At 45.5% G+C, this 21,808-nt stretch overlaps 2 protein-coding genes across 5 annotated transcripts in view; one reads left to right on the top strand and one right to left on the bottom strand.

Annotated features, from left to right (window-relative positions):
* Positions 1–9,260, bottom strand: part of JPH1 (junctophilin 1) — an 84,270-nt gene extending 75,010 nt beyond the window's left edge. For all 4 annotated transcript variants that reach the window (XM_055318125.1, XM_055318128.1, XM_055318126.1 and 1 more), the window contains exons 1-2: positions 8,735–9,260; positions 2,066–2,825 (exon numbers count right to left, since the gene is read on the bottom strand). In XM_055318125.1, coding sequence (XP_055174100.1) covers positions 2,066–2,825; positions 8,735–9,113 — 1,139 coding nt within the window. In that variant the 5' untranslated portion in view covers positions 9,114–9,260. The remainder of the gene's footprint in view (positions 1–2,065; positions 2,826–8,734) is intronic.
* Positions 9,261–9,558: 298 nt separating this feature from the next.
* The window catches only part of GDAP1 (ganglioside induced differentiation associated protein 1), a 50,823-nt gene continuing 38,573 nt past the window's right edge, over positions 9,559–21,808 (top strand). The window contains exons 1-2 of the mRNA XM_055318131.1: positions 9,559–9,773; positions 10,151–10,300. The gene's annotated coding sequence lies outside the window, so the exon portion shown is untranslated. The remainder of the gene's footprint in view (positions 9,774–10,150; positions 10,301–21,808) is intronic.

Genomic DNA, 21,808 nt, shown 5'->3' with positions numbered 1-21,808 from the left:
AACTGAAACTTTATAGCTGTTGAACAACAGCTCCCCATTTCCCCCCTCCCTCCAGCCTCTGGCAACCACCATTTTACTCTCTGTTTCTAGGAGTTTGACCATTTTAGACACCTCACTTAAGTGGAATCACAATTGTCCTGTGACTGGCTTATTTCACTTAGTATAATGAATGGAGTATTTACAAAATAGCTAAGTGAAATTTTTATGAAATAGTTAACTGGCTAAATTGTTGATTATAAACTATGTAACATAGTATTCTCAAACTACATTACTATCCCCAAGAGATTTTCAACAGGGTTAATGTGGCTAGGACTTGGGTAAGAGTTTTATGATCCTCGTATAATTGGAGATTCTTGCATTACAAGCATTTCCCTTTCATTATGTAGATTTCTCCAATTTAAACTAATGATAAAAGTCAATAATCAAAGCAAGTGTAAGAAAATCATGTTAGATCGTCCTGCACAGGTGTACTTTCCATCTGCCAAGATTGAACTGCCTCTACTAGATCACTACGTTGTAAGGTGAAAACAAAGGGGAGCATCCAAGAGTCCATTTAAAATTATAGGCCAGGGCATAACCCAAGTTAGCTGAGGGCCAGGGGAACCAGTAAGATTAGATGTATCAAGTATCCCATCTATAAGCAAACTGAAAAGCAAGTAATGTAACTTCCTGAAAGTCTGTGCTGATCAACAAGCAACATTAACTTTAAAACAGGATGAGTTTGGGATAAAGATGGAAACCCTGCATATCTCAATATAATGCAAAAAGCAAGACCAAGTAGCGCTTCAGATACTAAGAAATAAATAGTAGTCATAAAATAATTTTTTAAACCAACTTCAGAAGTCTGAAAGTATTCCACTGAACCACATGAAATTGCCATTTTTGCAATTTTGATCATTATCAGTAATTTCATATGGCTCAACCAAACCAAAAGAGGGTTCATTAATTCAATGCTAAGAATAAAAATCTGAAGACATGCTCATATCTTGTGGCTTCGAAAGGAAGCTTGACTCCTATGAGAAAATATTACTGAAACAGGAAGATAAATGCCTCAAGTCATACAAAACTGTGGCCAGTCAGTGGCCATGTAAATAAGCCTAAAAATAATATTTTCCATTTATAACCATCCTTTTTTGTCTACAATAGGACAATTCTATTCCCGATAGAGTTCTCCATCCCTCTCGCTGGATCCGTGAACCCAGCTATTAATGGTAAAACTTCAAGCACATAGTCCTTCTATGCCCACATGCACCCCACTTCTCAATCTATAATTCACCGCTTTCTCCTACTCACTCCATCCCTTCTCTACTGCTCTACTTTCTTCCAACTTTGGCATGCTGACAGTCCCATCTGTCCATGTCAGGTTCCCCCCCCACCCCTTTCCTTTTAATACACCAGTGATCTAATCATTCCTGCACAGAATGCGGTGACTTGCATGAGCCTTAGTCCCTCTGCCATTCCCATATAGATGGGCTCTATTTTTTTTTTTTTTGCAGTGATATTTATTTTTTTATTATCTATTTTTTTTAACTTAAATTTTAGGTAGTTAACACACAGTGCAATATTGGTTTCTGGAGTAGAAGTCAGTGATTCATCACACATACCACACCCAGGCCTCACCATAACAAGCGCCCTTCTTAAGTGGGATGGGAGTCTTAAAGAATGCATGCAAGATGTGGTCTCATAACTGCATTTCTGCCATATATAGACTTTGACGCCTTCTCAAATAAAAAACAAAAAATAATAAATAAAGCACCCCTGAAAGTCTGCACTGGATCCCTGAAAGTGTGCACAGGGTCTGAGCGACCTGACGTTAAGTATTAGGGAAGCAATCTGTAACAGGAAGGGCATCTCCTTGTGCCTTGGGCCTTTTGTGATCATCACGTTTCAGGACAGCGCAGGTAGGTTTCCGACTCATTCCGCTGGACTTAACCAGCTTCTAACTGTGGTTCTGGCAGTTGTAGAGGCGACCTGGAGAGGTCGCCAACACAAAGACAGACCTAGCATGGGGCAGCCCACTCTTCTGAAGGACCAGCCGCGACCACCCAGCCTGCAAGTGACATACCTCGAATTTGCAATTTCCACTTTGGTTCTCGCCATGGCAGCTGCCCTTTGCGCGCCTTCGATCGCTCGGTCCACCTTCTCCCTAGTTTTTGTATTTCGTATTGGTATAAGCTGCTTCCTTATTCCCCGGACCAGGATATTATTTTTGTATTTCCCCTCTTCCTTGGAGCCGTCAGGAAACACGGTGCAGCCGTACCCGTGCCTCTTGTTATTCGCCCACTCGCCTTCGTACTTCATGCCGTTGGAGCGCTCGCTGATGCCGAAGCCGCTGCGCTTGTCGTTCTTCCACTCGCCCATGTAGGTCTCCGTGGTGGTGGCGTCCACGTGGTCCTCCACGGGGCAGAAATCGCAGTCGACGTCGCCGAAGCTGATGGTGGAGTTGGCGTCGCTGGAACTGATTCTGCTCATGGCCGCGTCGCTGCGGACCGAGCTGCGCTTGCTGGAGATGGAGGACTTGGATTCGGACTTGCGAAGCTTCATGCTCCCCAGCAGGGAGCCCCTTCGAAAGAGGCCGCCCTTCTTCTTGCCCGCGAGCTCGGCGTCGGCGTGGAAGTTGAGCACGAAGCCGCCGCGGGTGCCGGCGGGGCTGTCGGAGGCGGCCGCCGCGTCGTGCAACACGCTGCCGTTGCTCTGCTCGCTGCGCAGCGAGGCCATGGAGGTGCGCAGCGGCGAGCGGATCACCGTGGCCATGCCGTAGGGCACGCTCTGGCGCACGCCGTAGCCGTGCCGCATGCCGCCGGCCCACTGGCCCTGGTAGGTACCTTCGAGAGAAAGCACAGCGTGAGGCGCGCGCAGCTCACCTGCAAGCACCCGGGCGCGCGCACCGCAGGTGGCCCGCGGCTCACCTGCAAGCACCCGGGCGCGAGCACCGCAGGAGACCCGCGGCTCACCTGCAAGCACCCGGGCGTGAGCACCGCAGGCGGCCCGCGGCTCACCTGCAAGCACCCGGGCGCGAGCACCGCAGGCGGCCCGCGGCTCACCTGCAAGCACCCGCGCGCGCGCACCGCAGGAGGCCCGCGGCTCACCTGCAAGCACCCGGGCGTGAGCACCGCAGGCGGCCCGCGGCTCACCTGCAAGCACCCGGGCGCGAGCACCGCAGGCGGCCCGCGGCTCACCTGCAAGCACCCGGGCGCGAGCACCGCAGGCGGCCCGCGGCTCACCTGCAAGCACCCGCGCGCGCGCACCGCAGGAGGCCCGCGGCTCACCTGCAAGCACCTGGGCACGCGTACCGCAGGCGGCCCGCGGCGAAACCCCGCACGCTTCCAACCCGGGCAGCTCCCAGCGCCACTGCTCACCCGTTTGTGAATTCCCGCCCTGTAGCTACGCGTCTATGGTCTTTTTAACTTTTATTTTTTATTTTTCGGGTCTATGGTCTTAATGTCATAGCATTTTCCAATAGCCTGGGAACTTCGCTTTTCCTTTCAAAATCTTTACGAGTGTTTCATTGTAAACCACTACTTTCTCATTTCGAAGGTAATGATCCTCAGAAAACGACCTTTCTCCCCGAAGTTATTATTCTCCCCCTCCACCATGGGAAGGCAGTGTCACGGAAGATGAAAATGAGTTCTATCTGTGAATTTGATTCTCATTTTATTCCTTTAGCCAAAAACCTTTAGAAACGCCAGGTCTGTCATTATAACATTCCAATAAGCTCAAAGACATAAGTTATTAGTGATCTGAATACTCGGGACAGTGGCCAAATTATTTTACATGTTCACTTTTTTTTTAGGGTAGGGAAAATAGTTTAATATTAAGGCTTTTATTTAGATTTGGGAAATATTTTTGGAGCTAAGAGTGATTTGACAAGTAGGATATATGAACCATTATGAAAAAAATGGGCAATTTATTTTGTACTTCCAGGTGAACTGGTTTAAGATTTGTCCTCTACTACTTGCCAAAGTTCTGCTTTCTCCTGGCCATTTTCTTCATGGATTTCCCTAGTCCCTGCCACTACATATTGAAACACGTTGTAGACTAGAAGCACTCTGAGGGCAGGGGTTACCTCCTAAGCAACCATAAAATTTCCAGTCTCATGGCTCTATGTGTCCTGTGGTCTCTGTTTGATGACTTCATAGTAAACAGCTTTGGTGGCTCAAAAGAATATACTATTTACCTCTAGAAAAACTGAGATAAGGCCAGAATAAAACTTCCACTCTTACTTAATAGAATTCATCTCAGAGCAAACGTGTGTTTGACAATGTCCCTTAAAACTCTGTTGACACCAGATGGCTTTTTCAATGAATATTATGTCTTTCTAGGAATAGGATAATTTCTAATCTAAAGCATTTGTGCTTAGTAAGTTTTTCTATTAAATAAATTAGCTAAATTTTCTATTAAACAAATTAGCTGGTGTGGCTTTTTAAATAATCGCATGGAAAAACTGAGTATTAAAATTAGGGAATTTAGGAAAAGAGTAAAATTAGGGAACTTAGAATTTTCTTTTCAAAGTCAAGGCAATTTCCTTTAATTAAAGGCACATTTTAAATTATAGTATCCTCCAGAAGAAGCTCTATGGAAATTTTAAGATATAATTACTTCTGTATTATTCAGAGTAACTCACAATATCATAAAAAAATAAATCATGGTTAGAGTCTGTCTTGACCTCTTTCAGTATCTGATTATATTGATATACCTTGTAGTCACTTTTCATTTTATATTGCCACATACAGATTTCCATTTACTTTTAAAATATTGAGCTATATATGCTAGTGGTTTCATATCATTGTGATATCATTTGATATGGTTTCATACCATATCAATAGGGGCTGATTATTTCACTGCATTTAAAAGTGTAATAGCTCCAAAATCAAAAGTTTTGACAAATTTCAAGACTACCTTCTCTGTTCAGTCTGATAGATGCCCAATAAGCAGACAACAGCAAGACAACAATGAAATTCTAAGTAGGTCTGGTACTATGGATGTCCTATTCTGGGTAAACGTAAAAGTCTTAATCTGACATTTATGAACTTCTGAGTAGGTAGGTAGGTAGGCCATAGCATTCTCAAAAGGACTAAACCCCAAAGGATAAGATAGTCATATACAATATCCCAGGCTAAGAAGGTTCCTACTGAATATTAGTCATTTCCAAATAACCACCACCTTAACAGGGAAGGGAATTAAATTATTAGGAAATTTCAACTGATTTTCCCTTTGCCTATATAGATAAAATAGAAGTTCTAAGATAAAAGTTCTACAACCTGACTTAAAAAAATGTGTACTAAAAAAAACCCGTTTTTTGCAAGAACAGTTTCCAATGGGGCTATTTAATATGTTTTATACTTTGAAAATGCAACCATACCATCTTAGTAAATGATGAACAGTGAGGGAAAATTAACAAGTAGTTTCCTTAAACTGGTATCTCCAAAAATAAGACGAATATTTACAATTTCCAAATAAGTGGTGTTTGAAAATCCAAGCAGTTTAAGGCAACAGCAGTAATTAGAAAGCTTAGGTCTCTGCTTAACTGTCAAACAGGGAAGGGGGTAGGGACAACAGCATTGGCCACGTTCCTATGCTATTTTGTTAAATCACAGTATATGGAAGACCTCCTCCATGGGATTGCTAAAAACCAATTTACAGTCAAACTGTTAGTAGTTCATCTGAAATTTAAAATAGGTTTAGTCAATGAACTTAGAAAAAAAAAGGGCTTCTATTTTTTTTTTTATGAAGCAGGTGGGTTCCAACCTTCTCCCTGCTGTCCAACTCAAGTTCTAATTAGTTCCTGTCCATTCCTCAAAGATGTATCTTTCACAAGTGTAAAAATTATTTTTACAGGTTTTGTCTTAAATTATGTTCTATGATTTTTTTTTTTCATCTGGGAGCTGGTTTTCTAGATATAGCCATTTTAACTACACAATCTTGTAGTGGAAGGCATCCAGTTCAGAATGAGTTCCAGTCAAATGTAGACTGTGCTATGCCAAACTTATATCTATGTGCTATGAATGGGTATATGCAAGTATGCACATAGTTAATAAAGCAATGTGTCTTCCTAGATATTTTCAATAGTTTTATGACTGGTGAAAAAAATGAGGTACAGATTAGACTTTATGCAAAAAATTCTGGGCACCTAGATTAGGATTTCATTAGTATGGTACTAATTTATTCTTAATATTCAGGCAGTTTTGGCAACACTTCACGATCATTAAGTCAGGTGATACTCTTCACCTGGAATTAATACTTCCTTCATCATCTAGTTTAATGTTGTCACAAAATACATGGAATCAGATTTTCCCTAAATTTGACAGAGTGCGCCCAGGGATGGACCTGTGGTAGCGCAGAGACAAAAATAAACTAATTCTTAAGAATAGGGAAGGCGGTATTTCCTATTTTGGCTAAAACTTATATAAAATAAGTTATAGCAATATACTTCTACTTAGACCCCCCACTTTAGGGACTTTTGACTTAAATGGAGTGGCATCTGAAAGAAAGCAGAAAATCAACTAGCACAGAGAAGACATTCAAGGTTTTTTTTTTTTTTTCTTCCTAATTGGTAGCATATTTGATTTTTTTTTTTTTTGGTAGTTGGTAGAAAAGGAAAACCACAGTTCCATGGTGATGCCAAAAATTTAAAAATTTTTTTAAGTTTAGTTTTACATCAGAAGGCAGATTATCCATAAAGTCATCCTGGTCACTTATTTGAGCTTCTATAACACATAGAGGATCTTTATTGTGCCACATATATATACATATATAAAATATGTATATAATATATATATATAAAATATTTTGCTAAGTGCAAATATAATTTGTCAAGTGTAACGAATCCTCTAGAACCAAGAGATTTTGTTTAGTAAGTAGTAACTCTAAAAGAAGACTTTTATTATTTATGACTAATTTATTTTTAACTTTCCCAAACTTAAGAGAACTATCCCCGGTCTTAAGAAGTTATAATATGCACATTTAAAAAAGAAATTTTGGGATCCCTGGGTGGCGCAGCGGTTTAGCGCCTGCCTTTGGCCCAGGGCGCGATCCTGGAGGCCCAGGATCAAATCTCACTTCGGGCTCCCGGTGCATGGAGCCTGCTTCTCCCCCTGCCTCTGTCTCTGCCTCTCTCTCTCTCTCTCTCTCTCTGTCTCTCTGTGACTATCGTAAATAAATATTAAAAAAAAAATAAAAGAAATTTTGCATTCTACTTTTGAGCATGGAATTTAGTTATATTACAGACCTAGGGCCTCTAATAAAATCCAGTCACAAGCTAACATATTTATAGGGCTGTCAGCCAAGGCACTATATGCCCATTCAGAACATTTAAGGGCCCTAATTAACTACTGTGAGACTCAAGACTCCTGTAGCCCATATAAAAGGATTAGAGGAAGTTTTTTCCCCACCTTTTAATCCATGAGAATCATATCCTCTATTTATACCATAGAACGAGAAGATGTCCTTTTTATCAAACCCTACCATTTTGCATTTGAAATACAGCCCGAGTGTTCTAAGTGAAGTGTATATAAATTGTATAAGCTTCTGTAGAAGTAGTGGCCTGAGGTTGCAGTGGGCTGGAGAAACTTTTATTGGATCTTGTTAATACTCTTCAACTCCGAGCTGCGTAATGACAAAAGTTGACACTGCCTTCCCCAACTCTTTTCAGCTGTGATTATGTTTATAATCAGAAAAATGTATTTTGCCAAACCATAAGCCATTCATCCTTCTCTGCTTATTACGCAAGTAAATTCATCAGGTTCTGACACCTGTTTCAATAATGGCTACTTTTCCTAATTAAAAACAAGGAACTCTGCCCTATCATATACACGATTTTGCGACATTGTTAAATATGAAGTGAAGTTTGTTTATAGCTAGCCAGGTCGAGGGCGTACACCGTAGTGCAACTGGGTGATTCCACAGTGGCTGCTGGCTTAGCAACTGTAGGAATGTCATCTTTCGACAATATTTCTTAAAACGCAGACTTCATTGTTCACTCCTAAGACATTTCCCCAGTAACTTGCCCAAAGATCTCCAGATCAACAGCGACTACCATTCTTTGGATGGAAAAACCACTACTTTGAGGAACCGAATGGAAACCGGGAAGGGAAAAACCCACCGTCTGTGAGCCCCACCTGCATCAGGTGGCCGCTCCACTTCCATGGCTAGGAGGTTCCCCAATGCGCTCCAAATAAGGTACAATTCCCCTACATCCTAGTTATGGGGTTCTGGCTGCTATCTTTAGGCTACTAGAGGACCAGAGGCGAAATACGACTCCACGTGAAACCAATCCGGGGAGCGGTCAGCGCCGACCGTCAGCCTCCCAAGCCGCGGGCGTTCGCTCCCACTCCCCGGGAGTGGCGTTTTCAAACCCGGCCGGGAGAGGGAGGGATCAGGAACGTAATGTGACGGGCTCAAGTGACAGCGTCCTCCCTGCCGCCCAACCCACCCGGCGGCGGCGCAGCGCAGCGCGGGCGCGGGCCAGGTGCACTCACGCCTCGCTCCCCCGGGTGTGCACACGCGGCCCGTTCCAAGAACCGGGTCAGACCCCCCCCCCCCCGCGCGCGCACTGGCCGCGTCTGCACGCCGGCGCGGGAGGTGGGGGGCCGGCGGGGGCGGCGGGGGAGGCTCCCCCAGGTGTTTTGGCGGGTTTCCGGACACGTGCGCCTCCCGGCCTCCCGCCTCCCGCAGCCCGGGCCGAGCCCCCCGCACCCGCCCGCGGGGCAGCCGAGCCGCCTGCGACGCCGCTCACCTCCGTCCCCGTAGGTCTCCACGCCGTACCCGTCCTGCAGCCCGTTACTCCAGGTACCCTCGTAGCGGGCGGGGGTGCACAGGCTCTGCCGGACCCCGTAGCGCCCCTTGAAACCGTGCGACCACTCCCCCCGGTACATCCACTTGCCCTTCGTCTCCACCCCCAGCCCGTGCCGCTTGCCCTGCGCCCAGTAGCCCTGGTAGGTGTTGCCGCTGGGCCAGGTGTAGCCTCCGGCCACCTCGAAGCCGTGCGACCAGGAGCCCGAGTACTCGCCCTGGCCCTTGGGCCCCGTGCAGATGCCATGCCCGTGCGCCTTGCCCTCCTCCCAGCCGCCGCAGTAGGTGCCGCCATCGTCGAAGTCGAACCTTCCGCCCGTCATTCGGGGGGCAGCCCCGGCGCGCTCCCCGCGGGGGCACGGACGCGGGCAGAGCTGGGCACGGCAGGGTGTAGCTCGGGGCTGGGGGCCCGGCGCGCGAGCTCACGACAGCGCCCCGGGCAGCTCGCGCCGCCGCTGCGCTCCAGTCCGACGCCGCCCCCGTCCTCCCCTCTGCTCTCGCCGCCGCCGCCACCGCCGCCTTCCTCCTCCTCCTCCTCCTCCTCCGCCGCCGCCGCCGCCGCCTCCTCCTCCGCCGCCGCCGCCGCCCCGGCCAGCGCCGCGCGCCAGAGGACAGCCCCGGCTCCCGAGCGGACCTTCAGCGGCGCCCGCCCGCCCACGTGAGCCCGGCGCCGCCCCGCGCCGCCCCGCGCCCGCCCCGCGTCCCCTCCCCGGGCGCCCAGGCCCGGCCCCGCCCCCGCCCCCGCCCCGGGGCCCGCGCTCCCCGGCGGCCGCGCGTGTGCTCGCCCGTGGGAGGCCGGTGGGAGGGCGAGCGTGCCCAGGGACGCGCGAGGACCGCCGCCTGCACCCGGAGGCGCGGCTGCTCGCGTGGGGGGCGGCCCGCGGGCGGCCGGGCCTCCTGGCCCTCTGTTTGGGGTTCATCGACGTGGTTAAGCTCCTGGAACTGCGACCACGTGTGTGTTGAGGGAAAACTCCTGAATGCGGGTTGGTCTGCGTGGGGTTTGTAGTTGCATTTTCTCCAACGTGTGTACTGTTGCATTTGTCAGGCTGGGCTGTCACCGTGCACTCCCGTCTCCTAGATATATGGATGCGTGTGATGTAAATCGCTGGCAGCCTAGATATAATTGTGCAGAATGTTCTTTTACACCTACCCATTTCTAAGCACATGTGTTTGCATTTATTTAATGAAGATCCGGGGGGAGAGCAATGGAAGTTGAAAAAGCACAAACTAACTCGGTCAGCTTTTGATTTGCGATAATGAAGAGGGGGTTTTGATCTGCCTTTGCGGGGGTGTATAGGGTATATGCCCTTTCCTTTCGCATCGGAGCCCCTAATGTTTGTTCTTCTTCCGACAACCTTAGACATTCTGCAGCCAGGGAGGGCCTCTGTACCCAACAGGCGGAGGGCTCAGTCTGTGAATATCCTGTAAGTGTCTGGAATGTACACCTGGTACCTCTCCGCTGGTATCCACGGCTTAACGAAGTAAATAGAAGATGTCAAGGAGGAATACGGTAAGTTAAACACTGCTCTAAACTTACAAAAAGCCAGTGACCTAAAAAACTGGGGACAGGTGTCAGCTGATCTGTTTTCCAAGCTACCACGCTGTGCTGTTGAATTCACTTTAGGCAACTCTTTTAAACTTGCAAACCTCTAGTTCACCATCTGCCAAATGGGAATGATAAGATTTGTTTTTCCCTTCCTACGTGCGATAGTAACTTGAGTATGTGCTGGTACAGCGCGGAGCCAAGAATTAGAGATTTGGCAATAGGCACTTGAATCGGTATTGCCTCTGGTGAAACCAAGCATTGGTCTCACCCTAATTTGTTCTCACCAAAATACTTACGGGTCATCGCCTTTCTGTGGTCATAGCCCGGGGTCTGAGGCTGGCCTGTTCAGGACACTGCTTTGCGGAGGATTCATGCATGATATTCCTCAGGCCGAGAGGCTTTTGGAATACTGGGGGAGCAGCGGAGGCTGCCAAAGTTTGTCTCAGTAGGTATTTGATAATCAGATAAAAATGATCTGATGTCAGGGTGTCAGGGTAGGGAGCAGGGGAAAAATAGACTAAAGTGTGCAGAAAAAAAGGAATGAAATGGACCTTGATTGGCTCTATCTCAGGACTGGAGCTGGCCTTTCCTGCTAATGTGGCTGAAATACCGAAAGAAAAAAAATCTCAGTTTACACAGAACCAAATCACCAAAGAGAATTAGAAACCCTCATCCATGGCACTGCCTGCAGAGTTGCCAGGAATAGCACTTACCCTAGTGGCCTGAAATAATTACGCATCTTGCTCAGCATCTTGTCCTGGACTAGGGATTGGTTTAGGCCACTGGGAAAACGAGGGCCCAGGTCTTTGCTGATGAACCATAATTCCATTTCTCTGCTATGGGATATACCAGGATCAGGAGCTAGCATAGATGGATATATTGCCATTTATTTTGGGGTTTTATTTGATGTGAAAAACAGTGTGGTTGCTCAAACCAGTATCTTTTTTCCTCTTTTTAAACTTTTTTCATGAAATAACCTTTGTCCTTTTCCCTTTTTCTTCTTTCTTTCTTTTATTTATTTATTTTTAGATTTTATCTGTTTATTCGTGAGAGACACAGCGAGAGAGAGGCAAAGACATAGGCAGAGGGAGAAGCAGGCTCCATGTAGGGAGCCCTGATGTGGGACTTGATTCTGGGTTTCCAGGATCACACCCTGAGCTGAAGGCAGGCACTTAACCACTGAGCCACCCAAGTGTCCCATTCTTCTCCTCCTCCTCCTCCTCCTCCTTCTTCTTCTCTCCTTCTTCTCCTCCTCCTCCTCCTCCTTCCTTCTTCCTTCTTCTTCCTTCTTCTTCTTTCTTCTTTTTTTTAAATCTCCACCCCTACATGTTAGGATCCATATTTGAATATTTCAGGGCTAAGTTTTTGTTTGCAAGCACAGTGCAAACTTTTTTTTTTTTTTTGAACTTTCCCTAGTGAGCTCTCATGCAAATGATGGATTTTCTGAAATAAACTAGCACAGAGTAGGTTGGCTTCTGTGGTGGATGTCTAGTCCTGCCAGTGGTGGGTGGACAAAGGACAAAGGATCCACGCACATCATCATAGATAGAATATGGAGATTTGGGAAACATGAAAGATAGGGTCATTTATCTCTTAATCTGTCTCTTGCTATCCATAATAGATGTCTTCTTTGGAAGGCATCTTCATTAAAAGAAGAAGATACCTAAAAAAATAAAAAATAAAAAAAAAGAAGAAGATACCTGATACACCAAATATCTGATAGTAAATTTTAAGAAATTGTAATCCTAACCTGAGTTTGCCATTGGCTCTCTTCATGGAGGAAATTAGTATTGAATTTTTGGTAGCTTCTAGAACTTTTGGCATAGTAACCGTACAAGCCCTGCCTCTACTTACCTGCTGCCATCACAATGGAATGTTGCATTCATGTAAGTTTTCACGTTCAATGGTAATGGTTGGAGAAGACTGAGAAAGAGAAGTAAGAGGAGGAAGAGGTGCCGAGGATGATGGCATAGAAGATAGTAGGCAGTGGAATAATGTTGCAATTCACCAGTCAGGGTTAGTCATGTCCTTATTTTCCCTCTTACTCTGAACCTTTGCCCTGGATAAGGGGGAGTTGAATTTAGCTTTAAGAAGGGATTAGTAAGAAGAGAATGTGAATGTTGGTTTGACAGGTGGGGTGGGGGAGGCCATTGAAGCCCAGGGGCTGACAACCATTCCAGCACTTTCTTTCTCCCCATGCTCAAAACTCAGCTATTCTAGGCTTTCACTCTCCAAAATTTCATAACAAAACGTAAGCCTTGTTGAGAGTGAATGTCTAGTAACAACCTTTCGATGAGGATGCTTTGCTTAGAATTTAGTATTTTCTAATGAAGGCGTGTTTAAAAATGTCTCAGTGACTTCGGTTCATTTAAGTATTAGAATTATTGAAATTCTTGATAAAAATTTACAAATGACAAAAGCTAATCTGTGGGTGTTTATTGTCTTAAGTGTGTTGCATCAAGGTGTGTAAAAAAGCTCATACAATTAAAATTACTGGGTTAAGCCAATCAAAATTATTACTAGCACATTTGTAATAAAGCATTCATAAAGATTTAAGAAATTTATCCACAATAAGTACAAAAGACATATGGTTATAAGCTTTGAGGACAACTTGATGTTGAAAGAGGAAGAATTAATTAAGACCGTTAATTCCAAAATTAATGGTTTTTACAACTTTGAAGGCAATTACTGAGTTCCAGATTCAGTGTTCAGTGCTTTACATGCATTAATTCATTTAAACCTCATAAAAACCCATGGGATTAAATAGTGGTATTATAACCTTTTTACAAAGAAGAAAATAAGGTTTAAGACGTTTATGTGCCCACGATCATTCCAGGTAGACACAGTCCAGCTGGGATTCAAACCGAGTCTGTCTGACTGTAGAGGTGGTTCTCTTTAATACTGTCCTTTACAGAGCAAGGATGAGAGCTTTCAAATGGAGAGAGAGCAGGCTGTGTGGAGGGCAGTGAAGGTGACTTTTATTTATTTTAAAGAGTAGCTGGCCAGATGAATGGTAATGCTACTGTCTAGTATTAAAGAAATGGAGGAAGAAGAGTAAATTACAGAAGTGGGAAGATAGGTTCACTAAAGGAGAAGAAAAATCCAGAAACAATCCAAGAAAAGATGTTTAGTTTAGCAGCCAGTTGGGGCAGGTCAAAAGCTAGAAATAAATTAGTCAATAAGTAAATAATCCTTGATTTTCTGCTCTCTCTGGCAGCTGTTCAGTAGTGCCTCCTTTTTGAGGCTTGCATGGTGCACTCATTCCACTGGTGGTCCACTCTTGTCTCCATCTAGGTCACTCCCCTATTCATTCAGGACTGGTGGCTCATGCCCTCTTTGCCCTGCACGCTGTCTCCTGTCATTGTCCTGAGCAGATTCATCCTGCCCGCCCATTGTCTTTCCCAGTGTCATGATGCAGCCTGGACCTTATAAGGACCAGGATGTAGGCCACCTCTGAAAACTGGAAGTTTACAGTACTACTCTTTGTTGACACTCTCTGGCCTTCCCAGTCACTGAAAAGGCCATCAATTTGCCGTCTCTACTCCTTCCATATGCTCCATGTCCTAGCCCTTCCCTGCCTGCCGGCCCTATCACACTGTGCTTTCTATAGTGAACTGGTGCCGGCCCCATCCCCAATTCCCATCCCCTGCTCACAGGAAGCCCCTTCTGGAGGCAGTCACATCAGCTACCAGTTTGCCATAGCAAACCCTGGGGGCCAGCCTTAGGTTAATCCCTACACACACACACACACACACACACACACACACACACACACACACAGCAGATCTCTTCCCAGGCAACTTCCGGATGCCTATCACCTGAACTCTATGCAGCCCAGCTCTTTCCTACTGAGCAGAGGCTTTGTCTTCTCTCTAAAGAGGAGAAGAGCTAACTCAGGAGCATCATCCCTCTTTGTCCTCTCTCTGGAACTTATCATTGTTTCCTATGTTCTTCCTTTCCCCACCACTCCATCCCAGAGGAAAAGATAATGGATATCCTTTCTCCTCTCCTTGTTCCGGGGGTCAATTCCTTCTCTCACTTGAATATGCTGTAATTTCCTGCATCCAACAACCATGCTTCTATGTCCTCCACATAAAAACAGTCCTAATTTCTTGGTGCCTGCTTTCACCTCAAGTCCTCTGTTCTTCTCAAGATCGCTGACCTCCTCGAAAGCATATTACATTCATGTAATATATATTTCAAGTATCGTGTATATTCATGTATCATATATGCTCGTATATCTTATATCTTAGCTCTTGTTCTCATGCCACTCAGTTTGGGTTCTGTCCTCACTAATCTGGTGAAATTTATGTACCCAGTAGGGACCTCCTGGCTGACAGATATAATGGCATCTCTTCAGTGTCTGTCCTGCTAGTGACAGCTGTGAATTTGACCCTCGTGAGCACTTCTCTCCCTTAGGTTCTGAAAAACCCATGTCTGTCACCTCTGCTCACTCTCTTGCTCTCCTACCTCTTCAGCTGTCTCCTTCCCTGTGTGTTCTTCTTCTTATCCCTTTCTAGTCTAATTAATTTTAGCCTGTCTTTTGTGTTCTAAGCATTAGCTTCTTGGGACCAGAATTTTGTATAATTGCTGGATACTTGTTGGCTTATCTTACACAACTAGGCAATCCTGCCCTAAGGGGCTAAGAGTCTAATTTAGAAATAGTCTAATTCAGATATAAAAACACCAGCTGAGCCTTTTCTTTAAGTCTCAAGGGTAGTGCTTTGGTTTCTTCCCATGACTTGTCCCTGTGGCTTTCTGCCTACTTTTCCTAATGGGCAGGGCTCCACGTGCACTTAGCATACGTGTCCAATGATGAGGCTCATAGAGGGTTTCAGGAAAGTTCTCACAATGACAAAGATAAAAACAGCTTAAAGAGACAGTAAGCTTGAAGGCACTGAGTGGATTGCAGGTCTGTGCGGAAACTCCAGTAATTGAAGCAAAACATAAAGTGGATGTGTGCACCTGTTTGCGTGTCCATGTGTGCCTGTGTGTGCGTGCTTATATGATCACTGGGTTAGGTGTGGAGACACAGAGAAGTAGAAGGCTCAGAACTTGCTCCTAAGGGTATAAAGCATCTCTAAAGAGGCAGGAGGTAGAAAAAAGAAAAATAAGGGATGCCTGGGTGGCTCAGTGGTTTGAACATCTGCCTTTGGCTCAGGGCGTGATCCTGGGGTCTAGGATCCAGTCCTGTATCTAGCTTCTTGCAGGGAGCCTGCTTCTCCTTCCGCCTATGTCTCTGCTTCTCTCTCTCTCTCTCTCTCTCTCTCTCATGAATAAATAAATAAAATCTTTTTTTTTTTAAAAAGGACAAATAATAAAGGGGCAAGGGAGGCAGCTCCAAGCAGTGAATAAGTGCCAAGTGTCCTAGGAGCTCAGAGGACAGAGGGGTTTTGTGGGCTGCGATAGTTTTTAGGAATCACGGGTGTATTGTTAGCTTTGTGGATAAAGTAGAAGGGCTGTCCTTCCAGACATCAACACAGGATGACCTTCTTGCGTGAGGAGCCACCCTACAGAGGGAGGGAATGAAGGGAACCCACACCTGTGACTGTGAGAGACAGGAGACCTCCTGAGGCCTGCGACACAAGATGATGGGTGCTTCTCTCTCGTGCTGCACCAGAAGAGTGATTTATTCTGAAAATAGGAAGATACTGAGGCAACTCAGTATTGGAAATAGCACCAGTTGGAGGTGGTGAAGGAATACAAGAACGTATTTGGAAGTGTTGGTTTTTTTGTAAAATTTTTCTTCAGGTTCCTGTTAGTTAACATGCCATGGAATATTAGATCCAGGTGTCCAGTACAGTTATTCAGCGCTTCCACACATCATCCTGGGCTCATGGGAGCGTTGGTATTAAGATGTTAAAAGTTGTGAAAATTGATGAGTGAACCTTTTTGAAATGAGTTGCATAAAGAAGGGAGGCACACAGTTTGCTGAAAGCATAACTAAGGGAGGGGTAAATAGCCTCTAAGTACCCGATAGCTGGAGGAGAGGGGGAAAAATCAGTTATTAGCAATAAAAGAAAAGTAGGTTACGGCTGGGGACTGAATGGCTCCAAGAGCTCTGGAATGGGATTTGCAACTCTAGCCAGTAATCGGAAAGGTTATCCCTTGACTGAATGACATGGGGGTGTGTTCTATCCTTGCCAGATATTGGTGGCCCAATCCACAGCTCACTGCGACCTGCACACCTCGAAGCTTTGTTGGATTCTTCAGATGCTGATTGCATTGCAGATGAAGCTTCAGTTCCTCGTCCTTTCCTTAAACATGCTCTAGCATTTTTGTCATCGCTTGCATTTTACTTTCACGTGGCAAACACTTTGTACAGCTTACTGAGAAGTAGGAACACCCCACGGGACCGGCCACGCAGGGCACCCCTCTGGTCCCCCTCAGAGAGATCCTGTGAGGAGAGTACTCTGCAGGTGGCCTCTGGCTCCCACAACTTCAGATCTGTTCTGGTGTTCACATCAGGGCCGCATTCTGCCCAGAACGCCCTCTCCAAAGTAAAAAGCAACCAGCTGCATCTTGTGGGATCTACTACAAAAAAGGTAGCCCTCTTGTGTCCTGGAAGCAACACGGATCATATTTAGAAAGTGCTGCAGCCTATGTGATAAGTGACATGGATGGAAGAAGCTACCAGCACTGAGAGGGCTCAGAGCAGGGAAGAGTTTTGCAGGAAGCCCCGGCTGTGCTGCAAACACTCTGCTTCTTGGGCCATACAATCAAGCAGATCCTTTGTTGTGGGTGTTTGGTGTCAGAGGTGAGAAAAGGTACAATAGGGAGATGATGGCAAGCCCCAGCGGAAGAATCACAATGCGGGTCTATGGGGGATCTGAAGCAAGGCTGTATTCTCTGCAAAAGGGAACTGTCTCTTTTTTGAGAATCAGTGCTTGGTAAGCTGCCTGACCTTGGTAGAAAAGGAATGCTTGACCATAGGACACCAAGTGACCAGCCATCTAAAATTTCCCGTTATAAGCTGGGTCTTGTTGAACCTGCCAAGACAAATTCAAAAGGACCCAAAGCAGTGTACTGTAGGTTGGACATGGCATATCCAGAATCAAGCTGAGTGGGAACAGAGGGCATGAGTAAGCTACCAGAACTGGTTGCCCAGTCCCTCATGTTCCCTGGTGTTGCACTAAGCACCTCTTCCTTAGCTTTCACCTGGGGGAGGATTGAGGTTCTGCACAACCAGCTGAAAAAGGAAGAGAAGCCTGCGTTTGCTTTATAGATGGAAAGGCACAGTATGTGGATGAAGCTGAAAATGAATGGAGGCTCTACTCAGGAGTGGTCTTGAAAGTCTCTAGATGGGGGAAAATCTTTCTAAGGGGCAGGGTTGTGAGTGGTAAACCTTGTCATCTGTTTTGTGTGGAAAAAAAATTAGCATAAGGTAGGAATGTATGTAGATTTCCAGGTAATGGCCAACAGCCTGGACATCTAGTGAAAAGCCTGGAAGGAAGAGGACTGGAAGATTGGACACATGCAGTTCTAGGGTAGAGACATGGGAATGGGTGCTAAATGTATAAGTGTATAGAGTTTTGTGTTGCATGTAATTGCTTTCTGGAGGGAAGCACTGAAAACCCAATCAGACAAAAGGACTCAGCCAGTTGATGTCAGCCATCCTTCCTTGCCACCCATCCTAGATCTGGAACAAGGGACCTGTGAACTTAGTGGCCTTGGCAGCAGAGATGGAGGTAATACATGGGCCCAACAGAAAGGACTCAAATTTATCAAGGCCAATTTAGTAACTGCTTTCGCTGAATGTCCAACCTGCCAGCAACAGAGACTAGTTCTTGAGAATACCATTATCTACTTGGTGGCAGGTTGACTATACATTAGGCCTCTTCTGGCCTGGAAGAGCCAGTGGTTTATCCTCTCTAGGGGTAGACACCTATTCTGGGTATGGGTTTCCCTATCATGCCCACAGAACTCAGCCAGTATCACCACTACTCAGGAGCTTACAGGATACTTGATCCATAGCCATGGAATTTAATACAGCATCACGAATGACCAGGGGACCTACTTCAGAATGAACGAGTTCCTAAAGTGAGCCCTGACCTTGGGATCCATTGGTCTTATTACATGCTGCCTTACATACTACATACAGCATGCCTCTGTTATCCACGAGGAGCCAGCCTCACAGAACAATGGAATGGTCTGGTCTCCTGAAGGCACAGCCGAAGTTCCAGTCTGCTGGTAATAATCTGCAAAAATGGATTGGTGTCCTTCAGGATGCAGTATATTCACTAAATCAGCTTCTATATAGCACTATGTGCTCCGTAAAAAGAACCCATAGGGTTCCCATAGGAACCCACTATAGGCTCCAGAAACTAAGAGGTGGAAGCAAGAGGACCTCACACAACATCACATCCAATGATCTTTTTCTCCCTGTGTAACTCTGGGCCCCACGGGACTTCCAGTAGGGAAACACTTGTAAGAGGACAAAATGAAAATCCTGTTGAACTGCAAATTCTGAGCAGGAGAAGGCTTTTATAAAATGGGGACAGAAGGGAATATGTGTGGAACACAGGTGCTCCATTGGGAGCTTCCTGGTACTTCACAGACCCCTTGTAGATGCACAGCTTCAGCATGAGAAGGGCATGAATTACCAAGGTTTGGACCTTCCAGGAATGAGGGTTTGGGCCACGCCACCAGGTAAACCTCCAAAAGCTGCTGCTGTGGTAGCTCAGGGTAAGGGGGATTAGGAAGGGTGAGAAGAAGAGGGAGAGGATAACCACTCATAGCCCCAAGACCTACTACAGTGATGGGGCTTCTATTTGTCCCATTAACTTCCCATTTCTAAGCTTTCCCTTAAAAAGAGAGCTCCCCAAATGTGCGTGGAGAAGATGACCTTCCCAACGCAAGGAGAGATGGTATTAGCCATGGCCACTGCTCAGATCTTCCTTCAAGAGGACTTGCTGCAAGGAGGGAGATCAGTCAGCAGCCTCAGTTTGCTGCACCTTTGGATCCTGGCCGTGTTCATGCTGAGACCATGCTTTCCTACCTTATAACAGAGGACAGTGGGATTGCTAGAGCTGGACATTCCTTCTCAACATCACCTCTGACAGGCTGACATTTCCTGTGCTCCCTATTGATGGCTGAAACTCTCCAGGGCTACACTGCAATCTGAGGCTCCTCTACCCAAGCCTCCTTCCTTCCCTCTTTCCTTTCATGGGTTTCAGACCTGCATTGTGATCTAGAGGCTTTCCCCACCTACTCCGGTTTTCTCTGGCCTTTATCCTTCACGTGTATGTCTAATTCTGTCCTGGCATCTGCTTCTAAGAGGCTCTGCACTGACAGGTGAACTGATCACCCAGTGATCTTTTAAAAATAAACACATGAACATACACATGCACACATACATACACACACATACACACTTATTACAAGTGGGCCTTGGTCAAACAAAGATGAAGGTCTGACTCTGAACGTAATAAAATTGAATTCAGATATAAGGGGTACCTGTGTGGCTCAGGTGGTGGTCCCGGGGTCCTGGGATCGAGTCCCACATCAGGCTCACCACAAGGAACCTGCTTCTCTGTCTGCCTATGTCTCTGCCTCTCTGTGTCTCTCTGAATAAATAAAATCTTAAGAAATTCAGATTTCATGGTCTTTAAAAAAGAATGAGAAAGTTCTCTATGAACTGATAACGAAAAATCCCCAAGACCTATTAATGGGAAAAAAGTAAGGTTCAGAATAGTATATGTAACCTGCTGTATTTTTCTTTATTTGTATGTATATAGAAACCGGTAAAAAAAAAAAAAAGAAAAGAAAAGAAACCGGTAAAGATACAGAGAAAATTAAAGGGAGGGGTGGCAATGCTCCCTGAAGAGCATTTTGATTTGCTTTATTTTAAATCTTGAAATTGTGGGATCCCTGGGTGGCGCAGTGGTTTGGCGCCTGCCTTTGGCCCAGGTCGCGATCCTGGAGACCCCGGATCAAATGCCACATCAGGCTCCCGGTGCATGGAGCCTGCTTCTCCCTCTGCCTGTGTCTCTGCCTCTCTCTCTTTCTCTCTCTGTGACTATCATAAATAAATAAAAATTAAAAAAAAAAGTCTCATTTACATTTAAAAAAATCTTGAAATTGTACTACCTATTGATAACTAAATTGTAATCAATCTTCACATCTTAGCATGTTGTTTAAAAAAATCAATATTTTATGTGTGATTGAATAGAATCACATATTCCTGTTGGCATATGATGCAGTAACGCGTACAGTACTGAGTGGACTTCATGAATTTTACGACCCTCAAAAACAGTGTTCCAAATGGAAAAAGACTGTCTGGGTAATCCAGATGGCATGAGTGATTTCTGACTCACCAACTGATTGAATAATTCATAGACTGTCTGCCTGACTGTGGCAGAGTGGACATTTAGCAACCTCCAGCTGTATACTGGCGTGTCAGTCCTGCTGTGTGTGCTGCTTTGAAAAGTTTGCTCCTTCTAGAAGGAAGTATGCTCCATCATTTTCTTCTTCAGGGTTAGAGCCTAAGTTAAATTATGTCTTATTTCCACACCTCGGATCCATGTTAAATGTTCCTTCAGGACTGATACTTCATCAAAGTGCAGGTATGAATCCCTTGGTAAACATTTTCAAAAGATGCTTGTTCAGGCTCCACCCTCCTCTAGCAAAATCTTTGAGAGAAGCCCCATCACACACATGATTCTACTGTATTTCTCTGATGAGTCATTTTTGTAGGGTAATTTCTAAAACTCCCCTCATGACAGTCACCAGGGGGAATATATACATGTGCAAGTCTCTCTCTTGGTGAATTCTGATTTAGTGGGTTTGAGTTGGAGCTCAGGAATCGTATTTTTTATTACTACTCACATCATTCTTCATTATTTTAGGGTAATCCCTTCATATCCCATTATAGTCCATAAATTGATAAAACAAATTCAATGTTGCCTGATACTAGAGTTCTCAATATTGGTTCATCTTTCTTGCATAAATTCTCTTTCAGGATGCTTTGATAATTAAAAATAATCTCATCATTTTAAAAGCAAAATCCAAAAGTACTATATATGAGCATGTCTCCTAAGGATAAGTATGCAATAGATAGTGAATACTTACAAAATAAAGCAAGCCATTAACGGAGTGGCCTTGAAATCCAGACCCTAACAAAAATCTGATAACTCTAGGCCAAATCAGTTGGTGGATTTGTAAGGTCTCCATTCCTTCCCCAACAGTATCTCTGAAACTTTGACTCAGGGAGTTATGCTGTCTTTCAGAATCCCTGGCCTTGAGAGGCCTGTCTCCCTTCATCCATCTTGGAGAAGCAGCAGGGCATAGGGTCTGGGCTAAGCTGAGAAGGCCTGAGGGTTACCACATAGCAAAGTATCCCAAGCCCCAGTTCCTGAGGTTTCCATACAGCTAGAATTATAGCCTTATCCTGCTGGCCAGTTTCATGGGGTCCTAGCTGGGCACTGTGGCAGTGGGACACACTGGCCTGCCCCCTGCTCACTCCTAATTATT

The sequence above is a fragment of the Nyctereutes procyonoides genome, unplaced genomic scaffold (genome assembly GCF_905146905.1).
Source record: "Nyctereutes procyonoides isolate TBG_1078 unplaced genomic scaffold, NYPRO_anot_genome, whole genome shotgun sequence".
NCBI lineage: Eukaryota > Metazoa > Chordata > Mammalia > Carnivora > Canidae > Nyctereutes > Nyctereutes procyonoides.
This window is presented reverse-complemented; position numbering and strand designations above follow the sequence as displayed.